This window comes from Pogona vitticeps, chromosome 3 (genome assembly GCF_051106095.1).
Source record: "Pogona vitticeps strain Pit_001003342236 chromosome 3, PviZW2.1, whole genome shotgun sequence".
In the NCBI taxonomy this organism is placed as follows: domain Eukaryota; kingdom Metazoa; phylum Chordata; class Lepidosauria; order Squamata; family Agamidae; genus Pogona; species Pogona vitticeps.
The window spans coordinates 25,319,594-25,336,648 of NC_135785.1; the positions used below are offsets into that span (position 1 = coordinate 25,319,594).

The 17,055-nt window shown below is 39.6% G+C and overlaps 1 protein-coding gene across 6 annotated transcripts in view; it reads right to left on the minus strand.

Annotated features, from left to right (window-relative positions):
* Positions 1-17,055, minus strand: part of LEKR1 (leucine, glutamate and lysine rich 1) — an 80,284-nt gene that overhangs the window by 41,921 nt on the left and 21,308 nt on the right. For 3 of the 6 annotated variants that reach the window (XM_072996109.2, XM_078389070.1, XM_078389068.1), the window contains 4 exons: positions 13,128-13,178; positions 10,315-10,434; positions 8,447-8,622; positions 4,132-4,317 (listed from right to left, as the gene is read on the minus strand). In XM_072996109.2, the coding sequence (XP_072852210.2) occupies positions 4,132-4,317; positions 8,447-8,622; positions 10,315-10,434; positions 13,128-13,178 (533 nt within the window). Of the gene's footprint in view, positions 1-4,131; positions 4,318-8,446; positions 8,623-10,314; positions 10,435-12,662; positions 13,179-17,055 lie in introns of all 6 variants that reach the window. The other 3 variants (XM_020781956.3, XM_078389071.1, XM_078389072.1) reach the window with 2 other exon arrangements.

Genomic DNA, 17,055 nt, shown 5'->3' on the forward strand with positions numbered 1-17,055 from the left:
CTTTGCACCAACATTTGTTCTGTAAGTCACTGGTTCTTAACCTTGGGTTACTCAGGAGTTTTGGACTGGAACTCCCAGAAGCCTTCACCACCAACTGTGCTGGCTGGGGTTTCTGGGAGTTGCAGTTCAAAAACATCCGAGTAACAAAGGTTAAGAACCACTGCTGTAAGTGATCAAATTTGCAAGACAGTAGTAGTTTATAATGACTTTTAGGGAGCAGGGATTCTTTTTGGTTGGGATTGTCCTTACAGTTTGATTGTAATGAAGAGTCTTGCAGCATCTTTTAAAATAACAGATTTGTAGCATGTTTTTTCCAGATTACAGTCTGCTTCCTTCGATAACATACCTGGGATGATACAAGACTCTCTACTGTTATGCCGGAATAGAATAATATGAGCAGTCCTTTAAAATTTACTTTTTTGATGAGATACTTATAAGGTTGCTTATTTAAGAATTGATATATACACGGTAAAATGTTACTCTGTTGCTCCAGAGGGCAGGTTGATTCTCATACACCGCTTGAAAATCTGGCCACAATTTTCCAGGAGTTATAGGATACACATCAAAGCACTATTGTAGGAAAAAAATGGTTTGGGGACAGGCATCTTCCCCCAAAGATCACGCCTAGGAATGACACAAGTGCTGAAATCCTGTTGCTGAGTTTACTAAGATGCACTAGAGTAGGCCCAGGAATGAACCCTTCTGTAGGTTCCATTGATTCAAATGGGCCTACCTTACTTGTGCAAATCGGAACTTCATCATTACAACTTAGAATCACCACTCATTCAATGGTTCTACTCTAGGGCAATTTACTATGCTAAACAACAGGACTACAGCCATTGTTACTGCATAGTATCATTTGCCAGGGGATACTGGCCAAATTTTCAGAGTAACAGCAACCAGGCTGTCAAGAACAGAGAAGATGCTGCTTGAAGCAACTGCCTAGACTCTTTTAAAGTTTAAACAGCAAGGCTAAGTTAGAATAAGTTTTAAAAATGCTCCTTTCACATTGTTGAAAACTATACCACTCCTTGAAATTCGAATGACTTCATTGTTTTCCCAGAAAATTAATGCAGCCTTCAAGGAGATGTTTTGTTCTTCCCAAGAGCTGAGGGGAATACTTTTAGCTCAGTCCTAGTTTTAAAGTTCATCACTTGAAGGGAACATGGCATTACTAAACGTTGTCATTCCACATTAGGATTAGGCATCCATCAGTCTCGAGAGACTATGGTAACATGTTCTGTATGGAGGACTTGGAACAATGAACGTCTTGTGTGGCTGAGAAGGCCAATTCGAGAGTGGCAGTCGCTTCCACATTGAAGACAATCGGTCCCCTTCCAGCTCCCTGATTTTGCTGCTTTCAGGACTGCCTCTTTGCCTCGGCCTGCTGGATAAGGGACTCTTCAAATCATTCCCAGGTGCTTTGCCAGAGGCTATGGAATCTTACAAGACAGGCAGGCACTCAATGTTATTTAATGCCTCTTCGGTTACTACATTCTCTCTAGAATATAGCTCAGAGTAGTGCTGCACCCAGCGCTTCACCTGCTGTGCTCAGTCCTGGATCATCATGTCTGTAGCAGACTTCAAGGGAGCAGATTTCTTCTGCATTGGACCTAAAGCCTGCTTGATACCGTCATACATTCCCTTAATGTTACCTGTGTCTGCTGCTATCTGTATCTGAGAGCAGAGCTGAAGCCAATAATCATTGGAACATCTCCTGGCAACCTGTTGGATTTTGCTGTGAGCAGCTCGAAGAGCCTACAAATTGTACTCGCTAGGACAGGCTTTGTATGCTGCTAGAGCTCTCTTCTTATCCTCAATGGCTGGTATCAGCTCCTCCAAATGGGCTTCGAACCAGTCTGCCATCTTTTTGGTCTTATACACAGCGTTCTTGAAATGTTCCCATCGTTCAGGTGCATTTGCATCAGCTGGGCCTGGAAGGGTTTCCTCAAGCGCTTGGGCAAATTCTTCCACTTTTCTTTGATCGCGAGTCTTGCTGATGTCAATACGTGGTCTTCCTTCCTTTTTCGTGTGGTACATTCTCTTTCTTCGCAGTTTTACTCTGCTACACACCAGGGAGTGATCTGTATCGCAATCAGCCCTCTGATAACTGTGTGTGATTGTAATACTAGGAAGGCTAGAACGTCTAGTGAGGATCAAATTGAGCTGATGCCAATGCTTGGATCTTGGATGTCTCCAGCAAACTCTGTGTTGAAGCTTTGTATTAAAGAATGTGTTGCTGACACAAAGACCATAATAACAGCAAAACTCCAGCAAATGTTGGCCATTTTCATTCATCTTCCCAATGCCAAAACGGCCTAAACAAGTGGGCCAAGAATTGTGATCAGCACCAACTCTAGCATTAAAGTCTCCGAGAATGAACAGTGGCTCTCTCTCAGGGACTTTTTTGATAGTACCTGCCAGATTGTCGTAGAATTTGTCTTTCACTTCTGTTGTGGATGACAGTGTTGGTGCATATGCACTAATGAGGTCCCGCTGATGAGTGGAGCTGCAGAGACAGGATTCTTTCACTCCCTATAGTAGGTGAAACAATGGATCTCAGCAGAATATTTCTGACTGCAAAGCCAACACCATATTCCCTGGTCTCATTCAATGTTTTTTCCTGCCAGAAGAAAGACAAGTTTTTTTCTTTGACAGATCCCAAGTCTGGCAATCTCGTATCTTGCAGGGTACTCCCTACCTAACACAGCAGTAGGTGACAACAAAACAGAAAGAGGCCAGAATTGAGTTTCTTTAGGAAGCAATGAGCATCGAGCAGATATTTAGTAGTTTTATTGTGTTCAGATCCATGGATTCCATTTTGTTTGCTTCCATGTTAAAGAGTCACTCCTAAAGCGGAATATTCTTCAGCTGATTACTATATCACCATTACTGCTGGCTGTACAATGAAAGCCATTCTGTACCATAAGGACTGCTATTCAAGACTTGAAATCACATACAGTACTGTGAAAGATGCAGTGCTCTGCAATTACACTGTCATTTTGATAGATCAAAGCTGCTTCTTGAATAGCACAACCTGTACACATTTAGAATATTTCAGTCTCCAGTCAGGATTGTAGACCAAATGACAGTATTGCTTTTAGAATGAAGTTCTGAATCAAAATAACAAGGCAAAAGGCTTTTTAATGTGCTATTGCCTGCCATAAGCTTACAAAAAGCACAATAGATTAATACCCTGCATCTTAGGTTACAGAACACAGACTGCAAGACACAATTAGTAGAGGTTTTGGATAGTGCCAAACAGATGGAAATTTGATGTTTCTAAGAACTTTGTCTCTTGACCTATTCAAGACTAACTATAGAAGCCAAAGCCACTAAAGCTATCCGGCGCAAATCAAACAGCTAGCACAAAAAGGGCATCCAGATAGGTATTAAAAAGAAGCACTCTGATGGTCTTCCAAGCTGCCATTTTAATGCTTCTGTAGTTATCTGAACATTGATATGTGCTTTTCTCAACTGGCTGGCTGCTCCACCATGGCCATCTACTCTTTCCACTTCATTCAAATAAAATTTGGAGAACAAAAGACACCTTAGCTGAATTCCTGAGAAAGTAGCAACAACAACTTGTTTTTGGCAAGTGGTGTAAAACAGTGGTCCCCAACCTTTTTGCCTCCACAGACCAGTTTAGCATGTGGGCAGGGGGACATATGTGCATGCATTGGAGGGGCTGTGCGAGCATGGGAGGGGCTGTGGGGGGCCATGCATGTGTGGGAGGGCCATGCATGTGTTGGAAGGGATATGGGACGGGGTATGAATGTGTGGGAGGGGCCATACATGCATCTGTGTTTTCAGGGGGGCCGTAGATTTGTCTCCATGGCCCAGTCTTGGCAAGGCCACGGACAAGGAGCAGTCCGTGGACCGGAGGTTGGGGACCCCTGCTGTAAAAGACAGAATGCAGACATGCAGATGGAGCAGTACAGTAGCAAGGATATTATGCTACCGAAGAAGAAGTCTGAGTACAGCCTTTTGGCCATTCAAGCAGGGGTGGGTGCATAAGACAAACCAACAGCTCATGGCTGCTTTGATGAATGGTATACTGTAGCAATACATAGGTTTGTCTTTCTGTGGATCTACTCACTTTTTTCAAAATTAACACCAACCTTCTTTTACCTTTTGTTTTCTTTTGTAATTCATGGAATCTGTTTTGTAAGTCTCTCTCTCGTAAGAGAGAAGACTCAAGTTTCTGGGCTTCTAGTTCAGCTGCATCTGACATCAGTCTTAATCGTTGTACTTCCTCTTGCAGAACCATATTTTGCTGTCGGCATTCACCTAAGCTTTGGTTCATACTGTTTAATTCTGAAAAGTAAATAAAACTGGGATCAAAATCTAAGAAAACACTGCAAGCAAACTCATAATACAAATAACTTCTAAAACTTCTATTGAGGTCACAGAATTTTCTAATTCAATTGCATTATTTCATATATACTGCCTGAAATACATTTGTAAGTACCGTAACAGCTAGAATACGCTTATTGAATCAGTGTAACTTACAGAACAGTTAACTTACCAAATCCCCACTGATTTGACAGGCCTACTGTAGTTGTAATACACTACTGGATTTTAGTAATTTATCCATTGCTACACAACTCCTGAAATGTTGGCTGTGTCATGTAATTTATATTGGCCAGAATCCTATCATATAGGTATGCTGGCATAAGTGGTATAAACCACAGTGGCAAAGTGCTGCTAGTTAACATTGACTAACGTGGCTGGTATGTAATGAGAATTACAAGCAATGATTTGTTAATTAGCAGCACTTTTACTGCAGTTTATCCCACTGCACTTATGCCAAGCATAACTAACCAATAGGATTCATTGCAAAATAGGCAACAATTAAGTATTTACAAATTCAGTAAGCATTAGGAAGAGCTTTCATGTATGATTTTTTCAGCTACTCCTTTAAATTGGAGAAAAAATAGGAACGAAAATGGCCTCATCTTTTCAAATCTTCTCTAGGTTTGCATAATTAAAGCCATCATTAATAACTGAAAGACTAACATCAGAAGCACAATTCAAATTTATTTTCGCAAAGGCTTTCACGGCCGGGATCTAATGGTTGCTGTGGGTTTTTCGGACTCTTTGGCCGTGTTCTGAAGGTTGAACAACCTTCAGAACACGGCCAAAGAGCCCGAAAAACCCACAACAACCATCAAATGTATTTTCTTAAATCCATACATAAGCAGACTAAGTGAATTTCCTTAACTTCTGCAGTTCTGATCTTAATTTCTAGTTATAAATAAAGACATGTCTTGCTTCCTATTCATGTGTTCCACTGATTGTATGAGATCGATATTCAGGGTAGAGACATGGGCACACATGTAAGTCCTCTGCAACATCTTGACCACCCAGACATCAGTTAGACCAGTGGTTCTTAACCTTTTTGAAAGAAACGCCCCCTTGAGCCATTGAGGAGGTTATCATCGCCCCCTCCCCACGGTGATGATATCTTATTTATTTATTTATTTATTTATTTGAGACACTTAAATCCAATGATCTCTGAAAACAAAATTAAATTCCAAGAAAATGAAATGCCCCCCCCCCCAAAAGTAACATTTAATGATTTAGTTGCAAGTGAATTTTAAGACGCAAAAAGAAATATAAAAAGGGCATAAAAACAAATGCAGGAACTAAAAATTTCAAGACAAAAAGTCTGAAACTAAATTAAAATTGGAGGAAAATATATATTCAGCCATCTTCACAGGTTTGGCCTGCTCGTGCCCCCCTACCGCTCCCCTTCTGCTCCAGCGCCCCCACGCCGCCCCTTTTCATTCTACCGCCCCCCTGAAAAATGAAATCGCCCCCTGGGGGGCATTATCGCCCACGTTAAGAACCACTGAGTTAGACCTTCACATGTTGAACCTAAAGGTCTGAAGAGGAGACATTAAGCGTATTTGACTCAAAGCACTTCTGGAAGCTTTGAAAGCAAGTTCAGCCAAATATGTTTATGGAATCCCTTTCAGACCTTCATGCTTGAGATGCATACATACCAAATCAAGCATTCAGCTAAATGCCTAAATAGGACAACTGTATATTCCAAGTGCTTAGAAAAAGTTATTCTGTGTAAGTCTCTGCCATTCTACTGTATAGTATCATCCTTTCATTCAAACAAAGAGGATGCTAGGGGTCAAAAAGAATTTCACTAGAGTTGGTACTCTCTTCACCAAAAAAAGTTTTGAGCACCCTTTTTGAAGGGTATAGTGGCCCCTGGTTTAAATTAACCTACATCTAATAAAGGAAAGGATGTTGCTAAGCAATGTAGATTAAACTATTTCTGAGCACAATGTAGTTTTGTATACTTTTTGTGTGAAAATTAATAAAATAAGGTTTTTAAACCACCCAAATTTAGCAGCAAGGATTGTCAACATGGTTTTGGACTCAATACAAAGTTCTGCTAGTACAGATGTAGGATATGCATCTCTTCTTTGGTTCATGGAGTCTTCCCCGCCATCAGTTCTTCCCTACTTGCTCATTTCTTCTTTCTAAAGGATATTTGGAACTGTCAAAAGTGTCAGTATTCATGTTCTTTCACTCAGACAAAGGGCAGTGAATGCACTTCTCTCCTCATACATCTCTGATTCATGGTCTGTCTGTACCCATTCTGTAATATTATCTTATCTATCATGTTCCTGTTTCAAATTTATAATACAGCTAAAACGCAGCCAAAATATTATGATAATCATAGCTTTTGCAGTGAGTTGCAATGTAATAAATATATACATGTATAGCAATCCAAAACCTACAAAATAAACAAGAATGCAAACATTTATACAAACTGATGAAACTTTTTCGTAATCTTGTTCTCCACTGTTATAACTAATAAGGGTCCATCAGAACAAATATACAGTGTTTCTTACCATACAGGGTGTATTTAGTTCCAACTGCAACTTAATTATTCGTTTATACAATATTTCTGTATTTGATAAGTGAGCTTCTTGTTATCTTCATCCTTATTTAGAAGATGCAAAGTTCCCTTTTGCTAAATGTATTTATGTATTTTAGCTGCTGGTACTGCTAGAATACACATTGATTGTGAAAGCAAGGGCTGAAAGACTGGAATTGGAGGTAATTATAAAGCATGGTCTGAATTGCCAAGTGCATAAATAGCAAAACACATTTTTAAAAATGGCACCACAAGCAGAGGGGCACGATGTTCTTTGGTTTCTTAACCTTCAATTTGCACTATCCATGCTCAGCAAGAGACATGCTTTAAAAGCAGAGGGTTTTTTTTCAACGCTTTTGTACCTCTTGAAGAAAGAAAGGGGAAAACATGCACTTATGCCTGAAGTAATATATTCAGAACATTTTTACACCAGCTATTCAAAAAGGCAGACTGTCGCATTCAGCAAGACATGCACAATTAATAAGACAGCTGCTCTCAATACTTCCAGAACATCTTGTAATAAATGACCAAAATAATAGCACATCCTAATCAGGAGGAGCAAAAAAATTTCATGGGTTATACTCAAAAGACGTGACCTATAATTTCACGATGTATTGTATTTTGTACACATAGATACCACATATTTTAAATGGATTTTCTCAGAGCACATCTGATGTCAAGGATACAGGTCCAATGTCAGAAGCCTTCAGTCACATTCCAATAGAGGCCTATTCTACTATGCTGATTTCACAGTTAAAGGTTGCTCTGAATATGATTCTTGCACAAGAATCTGATATCACCTTGAGTGAACCACGGAAGCATATAAGACAGCAGTGGTAGAAGCATCTGCCAATGCATCTGTCGCTTGCCCTTTGCGAATGAGTGCACAGTGAGTTTGACTCCAGTGGAGGCTTTGCCCACCCCCCTGAGGCATCTTTGGAGACTTCAGATTCCATGACCTTTCATCTTTGTCACTTAAGGGGACAGATGACAGTTGTGCTTCCTGGTGATGCAGAAAATTCCCTGTGTTGGATTTCATTCAAGTCATTTCACATCACAACCCCCCCCCCAAAAAAACCGTCCAGAGTCATGAACTGTATTCAAGCAATTTGATAGGCACAGCTGTATTGTGGACTGCCAGATGTGGATTTTGCACATCTAGCTGCATGGTTCCAAAGTTCAATGGAAATCACAATCCCGAGTGGCAACCCTTTAACTGGGTGGTACCACTTCCACTTGTTAAGTGGGGTTCTCAAGATTGAATGCTTAGGCATAGTGAAAACATTTGATTTTGGTTTTTATACTGGCAGAGAAAAGTGTTATGTCGTACTCCTCCTGCCACCTGAAATTGTGCAATGAGGGGACAGGTTTAGTGCCTGGAACGTTCAGGCAAAAAGTGATATATAAATACATTAAATAAATAAGTAAATAAATACATGCTCGTTGTGAACACAAAACAAACCAGAACTGTAAATCACAATGAACAAATAGACAGACATGACCAAGAATGAGATGCAGCCAGAATGTTATAATCCAGTAATTTACCTGCCAATCCTGATATATTAATGTTTTCTAGTTGTGAACAAATATCTCCTTTCAGGGCAATCCATTGTTTGAAAAAGCCAAATATCCTTTCTTTAATGCCATTTTGCTCTTTTCTGACAAAACGAAGAATATCAAACACTTTCTTCAAGAAGAACGAATGTTGTTCTAATCTTTTCCTGCCAAAAAGAAGACAAAAAATTGCATTAAATGGCCAATTGTTTTTCTAACAAAATCTTGAAATAGTAAGTATTGTCATTGATTCTATAAAGTACTGAATTAGCTGCCTTTCGTAAAGAACTGATTTAACTCTAGAAAAGCAGCTAATTCAATATTTTATAGTATTTAGTGACAATATTCTTTAATTCCAGCCAGGCTCATTACTACTTAGAATAGGATGCAAAATTCTCAACTCTGATTCATAAAGCAATTGCAATTGTATTTACTATATGTCTAGCCATCCAACATACCAGTTATTTTATTTATTTATTCAATTTTTACCCCGCCCCTCTAGACAGTGTCTACAGTTATACTTAGTATACTGAATTTACTATGTATAATAAAGGGGAAAAGATTTTCTGGGGTGGGGGAAATCATCCCATGTAAAAGGATTTGCAGTTAATATTCTATTTCAATGACATTAGTATGTCATGTTCAGAAAAATTTAGAATTATTTAGATCATCAGCCTCTTGAATTTTCAGATGACTGCCCAATTTCAAAAGATGTATATCAGGTTTTAAAAAAACCCCTCAAAGCTGACTTATATTGTATTACTCTAAGGAATTCAAGTGAGTTGTGATTAGGAGGAAAGCATCTAAGGAATTCCTGTACAGTTGTGCCCCGCTTAACTATTACCCCGTATAACGACAAATCCGTTTCACGACGATGTTCTTGCGATTGCAATTGCGATCGCAAAATGATGTTTTAAATGGGGTTTTTTCACTTTGTGAAGATTGGTTCCCTGCTTTGGGAACCGATTCTTCACATTACAATCAAAACAGCTGATTGTCGGGTTTTCAAAATGGCCGCCAGGTGCTCAAAATGGCTCCCCGCTGTGCTTAGGGACGGATTCCTCGCTCTACAGGCACCAAAAATGGCCACCCATATGGAGGATCTTCGCTGGACTGTGAGTTTTCAGCCCATTGGAACACATTAACCGGGTTTTAATCGTTTCAATGGCCTTTTTAATTTCGCTTTACGATGTTTTCGCTCTACAGCGATTTCTCTGGAATGAATTAACGTCGAGGCATCACTGTACTAGAGTTTGGAAAAGCTGCCACAAATGATTTACAGCTAGAAACTGGGAGCACTGAAAAACAAAGGATGCAATCCGAAGAAACCTTGTGTGCACAAGCATGTAAGGGGGGGAAGGGGGAAAATTCCACATCCGTTGTGTCTCTGGTGCAGAGAAGTATGCAAGGAGATCTGATCATCTATTTTGCATTCTTCCCCAAAGAGCAGCAGCCTTGGAAGAAAAATTTAAAGGACACTTCGGCACATGGGGTGAAATAGGCGGTGGGGGGGGAGGATAGATTATTATAGTCCACACTGTGACAATTGCAGGGAGGATTACAATTGGTCAAAACACACACACACACACACACACACAGAGAGAGAGAGAGAGAGAGAGAGAGAGAGAGAGAGAGAGAGAGAGAGAGAGTTCACGTGATTTACTAAACCAGGATCAAACTCTAGTTTCATATTGCAGTTGATTAATGAACTTCAGAAAAGGACTACAAGTCTCAGGTTTTGTCACACCATGAATCGTAGTAAATCTTCCTTCAGCTTCACCTGTTACATCCAACCAATTCACTGCATCTCAGTTTCACAAAGCTAATTATCCCATGGATTGCCCTGTGAGACTTCTTACTGTAAGAGCTGGGACTGTTTGTGTGAAATTTCCTTCTCTTTCTGGAGACATTTCAACTGTTCTTTTAGATTTTGTATTGCAGCTTGCTTACTTTCAGTCTCGAGCGATAAGGTTTTTATTCTGTAAGAAAGAAAGAAATGGTAACATTAGCATTCGCAAATGAATAAACAAACCATGACTAAAAATAAATCAATCTAGAAGGTCACATCTAGCAAAAAATAAACAAATCTGAAAGGGAACATCAATTAGCCCTGCCACTAATGGAAATATAATCCATGGAAGGACAGATTTTTTTCAGACGCTAAGTAATAATAAAGAGTCTTGTGGCAATTTAAAGACTAACAAGTTTTATTTAGTGTAAGCTTTCAGGAACTACACCCGATTTAATCATCTTGTCACAACATGTGATGAAGTGCACTGCAGACGATGAAAGTTTTTGTCAAATAGCACTTATTCGTCTTTAAGGTGACAGAAGGCTTCTGTTGTTGACGGAATGACAATTCCCAATCTAGCACAATAGCACTGCAATGAAGAAGAAAACTGAAATCTAGTGAGGTGTTCTCCCTTGCACAGTCTTTTGTATAAGACTGCATGCTAATTTTTCTCTGGATTTGAAATTTTTTGTGATGTTTGCTTTACATTCCTTACACATATGCACAACTCCTAGAGGCTCAAGCACAAGTAGTTTCTCAGTGAAGTATATGCACACTGAGTGCAATCTTGCAATTAAGAGTTGTTCTGCAATGAGGATTTATTTTGGAAATGAGGAACTGTATTCACTTCATCAACAAAAATGACAATGCATTATCTTTTTGGATGTATGTGTGATGCACCCCAACTAACCAAATCTCCTGCTAATACTTGTGCAAAGCTTCACAGGATAGCAGTCATGAATGAACTTGTTTGGCTGACATTCTTTTGGCTCTAGCCCCATACACTTCACTTTTAAGAGTTTATTCTTTGAAAATATCAATATTTTATCAACAAAACTCTATAACTTTTTTAAAATCATACAAAAATATAAAGTAAAAGAAAAACAAAAAGATTTATAGTAATATAATTTTAATTAACTAGAAACACATTTAGATAATCAAAGATTCAGATAACCTTTGGTGTCTTTAAAAAGGTGTAAATGAGGATTAAAAATTAATTTCTACGTTTCTGAATTGCTTTTAATCCCAACGTAAAATTATGGCAATAGCATCTGTGGGTCACTGCCACCAAAATATATTCCTTTCTCCTAAATTCCTTCTCTTTTCTAATTAGATAAGAAAGCATATATTTTATATGTTCTAATGAGGTTATTAAAATATAAAGAATTACAGTGGATTACTAGTTTCACTTTGTGTTTCATACCAAATTGTAAGACTATAAGGAAATTAAAATCAGAGTTCCTTTTATTTTAAAATTGTGTAGCAATCCAATGATAATGAAAAGATCTGCGGTGTCGGCAACTATAACACTGGAACATACTATCTGCTGCGGCAGCTCTGTGTCAGGAAAAGGTCAACAAAACATGACTTTCAAACTGGTGTTAGAAGCAGATATATCAGCACAGGCGTTTATGATAGGAGGCAGAGAAGGATTTTTTCTTGCAGTGTCAACAGGTCTTTAATTGATGTCCACGTAGTCTTGTGAAGACAAGCCATCCTATTTAGTTTATAGTTCTGAATTGTGTCCGGTGCCTTGTAAAAGGGCCCTTTTGGGGTTTATACAGAAAACAATTTTTCTGTCTAAACCTTGAGCTCACATGCTTTTGTGTTATTTATAAGCCTTATACATATCATTCAAATGCATGTGTATCTGGGATTATTTCCCATCAGATTCATCGCGTATTACTTTTTATAAATTCTACAGATTCTTAAAAACCAAATATTTAGCAAACTTCCTTACAATCAGGCTCCATATAGATAATAACATGTTTCAAAATGCAAACTATGACCCCATTATCTCCCAGTAGGCAGTGCATGCAATAAATAGCATTGGTATTCAACCAGGGGTAAATGTAACACTGGAAAGACAAAGTGATTTAGACAGGACCATATAATGCAGGGTTTTCACAAACATTCACTGTCCCTTATTTGGCTATGAACATCTGCATTTTCGCAATAACTCTTGGCACAGTATATCAAAACAAAAATAAAAAAACAAGACAAAAATGTTGTGGCATATTGAAGACTCACTGCTTTTTGAAATGTGAGTTTTCATGGATCAAGTCCACTTGATAGAGACTACAGAAGTTTGAGACTACAGTCATGGCCAAAAATACTGGCACGCCTGCAATTCTTGCAGAAAATGCAACCCTTCTCTCAGAAAATTGTTGCAGTTGCAAATCTTTTCGTACTCACATGTTCATTTCTTTGGTTTAGTAACCACACTTGCAACCAGTTAAGATGGAGAAAAGTATGATGTGTAAAGAGTTGCCTGTGGATTTGAGATAAAAATTTGTGGAAAAACATACACAATCTCAAGGCCACAAGTCCATCTCCAGATATCTTAATGTTCCTGTGTCTACTGTGTGCGATATCATCAAGAGGTTTACAGCCCATGGCACTGTAAGGTAACGGAAGAGCACAATTACTGAAAAATGGTGGATACAGAACCCAGATTAACTTCCCAACAAATTCAAGCTGATCTGCAGACACAGGGTACAACAGTGTCAGCTCACACTATCCGTCGCCATCTGAATGAAAAGGGACAATGTGGAAGGACACCCAGGAGGACACCACTGCTGAAACAAAAACATAAAAAAGCAAGACTGGAGTATGCCAAAACCTATGTTACAAAACCACAACCCTTGTGGGAGAACTTACTGTGGACAGATGAGACAAAAGTAGAGCTTTCTGGTCAAGGACATCATGGCACTGTTTACAGAAAAAGAACTGAGTCATTCAAAGAAAAGAACACAGTCTTTACAGTCAAACATGGTGGAGATTCAAAGATGTTTTGGGGTTGCTTTACTGTTTCTGGTACTGGATGCCTTGACTGTGTGAACTGTATCATGTAATCTGATGATTACCAAAGAATTTGGGGGCGCAACATAGTGGCCAGTGTCAGAAAGCTGAGTCTCCACCAGAGGTCATGGGTCTTCCAACAGGACAATGACCAGAAACACACTTCAAAAAGCACTCAGAAATGGTTACAAAGCACTGGAGAGTTCTGAGATGGCCAGCAATGAGTCCAGATCTGAATCCCATAGAACACCTGTGGAGAGATCTCAAAACAGCAGTTGGGAGAAGGCATCCTTCCAATCTGAAGGCCCTGGTTGATGTTGCTTAGTCATTTAGTCATGTCCGACTCTTCATAACCCCATAGACCAGAGCACGCCAGGCTCTCCTGTCTTCCACTGCCTCCCGGAGTTGGGTCAAATTCATGTTGGTCGCTTCGGTGACACTGTCCAACCATCTCGTCCTCTGTCGTCCCCTTCTCTTGCCTTCACACTTTCCCAACATCAGAGTCTTTTCCAAGGAGTCTTCTCTTCTCATGAGATGACCAAAGTATTGGAGCCTCAGCTTCAGGATCTGTCCTTCCAGTGAGCACTCAGGGTTGATTTCCTTCAAAATGGATACTTTTGTTCTCCTTGCAGTCCAGGGGACTCTTAGGACTCTCCTCCAGCACCACAATTCAAAAGCATCAATTCTTCGACAGTCAGCCTTCTTTATGGTCCAGCTCTCACTTCCATACATCACTATAGGAAAAACCATAGCTTTGACTATGCAGACCTTTTGTCAGCAAGGTGATGTCTGCTTTTTAAGATGCTGTCTAGGTTTGTCATTGCTTTCCTCCCAAGGCGTATTCTGATTTTGTGGCTGCTGTCACCATCTGCAGTGATCATGTAGCCCAAGAAGGTAAAATCTGTCACTGCCTCCATATCTTCCCCTTCTATTTGCCAGGAGGTGATGCAGCCAGAGGCCATGATCTTAGGGTTTTTTTTAATGTTAAGCCTCAGATCATTTTTTGCACTCTCCTCTTTCACCCTCATCAAGAAGTTCTTTAATTTCTCCTCACTTTCTGCCATCAGAGTGGTAGCATCTGCATATCGGAGGTTGTTGATATTTCTTCCGGCAATCTTAATTCTGATTTGGGATTCATCCAGTCCTGCCTTTCACATGATGTATTCTGCATATAAGTTAAATAAGCAGGGAGACAAGTTACAGCTTTGTCGTACTCCTTTCCCAATTTTGAACCAATCAGTTGTTCCATATCCAGTTCTAGCTGTTGCTTCCTGTCTCACATATAGTTTTCTCAGGAGATAGATAAAGTGGTCAAGCACTCCCATTTCTTTAAGAACTTGTCATAGTTTGTTGTGGTCCACATAGTCAAAGGGTTTTGCATAGTCAATGAAGCAAAAGTACTGTAGATGTTTTTCTGGCACTCTCTGGCTTTCTCCATAATCCAGTGCATGTTAGCAATTTGGTCTCTAGTTCCTCTGCCGCTTGTACTTCTGGGAGTTCTCGGTCCACATACTGTTGAAGCCTACCTTGTAGGATTTTGAGCATAACCTTGCTAGCGTGTGAAATGAGGACAATTGTACGGTAGTTGGAGCATTCTTTGGCACTCCCCTTCTTTGGGATTCGGATGTAGACTGATCTTTTCCAATCCTTGCTGGCATATTGAGTATAGCACCTTAACAGTGTCATCTTTTAAGATTTTAAATAGTTCGATTGGAATGCCATCACCATTATTGTTAGCTGTGCTTTCTAAGGCCCACTTCATTCTCCAGGATGTCTGGCTCAAGGTCAGCAACCACACTATCTGGGTTGTCCGGGACATCCAGATCTTTCTGGTATAATTCCTCTGTGTATTCTTTCCATCTCTTCTTGATGTCTTCTGCTTCTGTTAGGTCCGTACCATTTTTGTCCTTTATCATGTCCTTCTTTGCACAAAATGTTCCTTTAATATCTCAAATTTTCTTGAATAGATCTCTGGTTTTTCCCTTTCTATTCTTGTCCTCTATTTCTTTGCACTGTTCGTTTAAGAAGGCCCTCTTGTCTCTCCTTGCTATTCTTTGGAAGTCTGCATTCAATTTTCTGTAACTTTCCAACCTGATGGGCTCATCTTCCAGCATCATATCTTTTAGCCTTTTGTTTCTGTTGATGGGGTTTCTTGGCAAAGATACTGGAGGGGCTTGCCAGTTCCTGCTCCAGGTGGGTCACGTTTAGTCAGAACTGTCCACTATGACCTGTCCATCTTGGGTGTCCCTGGATGCCATAGACCATAGCTTCTCTGAATTACTCAAGCCCCTTCGCCACGACAAGGCAACAATTCATGAAGCGGGAAGGCCTGGAGCAGTTTGCAAAAGAAGAGTGATCCTAAATTCCAGTAGAGAAGTGTAAGAAACTCATTCATGGTTACAGAAAGCAATTGATTCCAGTTATTTTTTTTCCAAAGGGGGTGCTACCAAATATTAAGTTAAAGGTGCCAATAATTGTGCCCAGTGCATTTTTGGGTTTCTGTGTGGAATTGTATCACATTTGACTTTTCTTCTCTGTTTTTGTATTGTTCCAACGCAAACCAAAGAAATGAACATGCGAGTACCAAAACATTTGCAACTGCAACAATTTTCTGAGAGAACGGTTGCATTTTTTGACAGAATTGCAAGGGTGCCATATATTTGTCCATGATTGTATATGAGAAAGTGGACATGGTAACCCTATGAATTATGACCTCCAAAAGGTTCTATCCTTTAACAGCCCTGCTTTATTGAATCAATACAGCTCATGCTAAGTCCTTCTCTTTTCCTACTGCCTTCCACCTTCCTAGTATTATGTTCTTTTTCACTGAGTCCTCTCTTCTCATGCTATCTCCGAAGTGTGATAGACAACTTAATGGTTTTAGCTTCCAGGGAGAATTCAAGTTTGATTTGATCTAAAAAAAGCATATATGTCATAGAATTATAGAATCATAGAGTTGGAAGGGGACTATAAGGCCATCACGTCTGATCCCCTACTCAATGGAGGAATACAAATCAAAGCAGATCTGACAGATGGTTATCCAATTTTCTCTTGAATGCCTGTGTTGAAGCACTAACCACCTCCCAAAATAATTCATTCCATTGTCATACTGCTCTAACAGTTAAGGTTTTCCTGATATTCAGCCTAAATCTGGCTTCCTGTAGCCTGAGCACATTATTACATGTCCTGCACTTTGGGATTACTGAGAACAGATCCTGCCCCTCCTCTGTATCCCTACATTTTAAATATTTAAATACTTAAGTATTTACGTATTTAATAAGTGCTATCATAGTATCATATCTTCCCTCAATCTACTTTTCTCAAGGTTAAACGTGCCCAGACTCTTTCCTCACAGGGCTTGGTTTCCAGTCTCCTGATCACCTTTGTTGCACTCCTCTGAACTCCTGTCCTTCTGAATAGTTTTTACCCACCACCTTTCTTCACTAGTGTAAAACTTTTACAGCTGTGCACAGTATGGTTTGTTTCGGGTGTTTTTGTTTTGTTTTTGCTTGCAATGCAGTAATAAAAAAGTACTATTAAGAGTGGTCTTAATTGACAAGATAGGCGGGATATAAATAAAATAAAAATAAAATACTGCCATTGTTTTTTCACCCGATTAATTTGCTGTGTAGCTCCAAGTCTATTGGTAAATAGTGGGCAAATGACACTAATGCTAGGAAAAGTTGGAGGGAGAGACGAAGACTCAGCACGAGGGCAACTGACTTAATAAAGGAAACCAAGGCTTTTAGATTGATGGGATCTTTGGAGGTCATTAATTCATAAGATC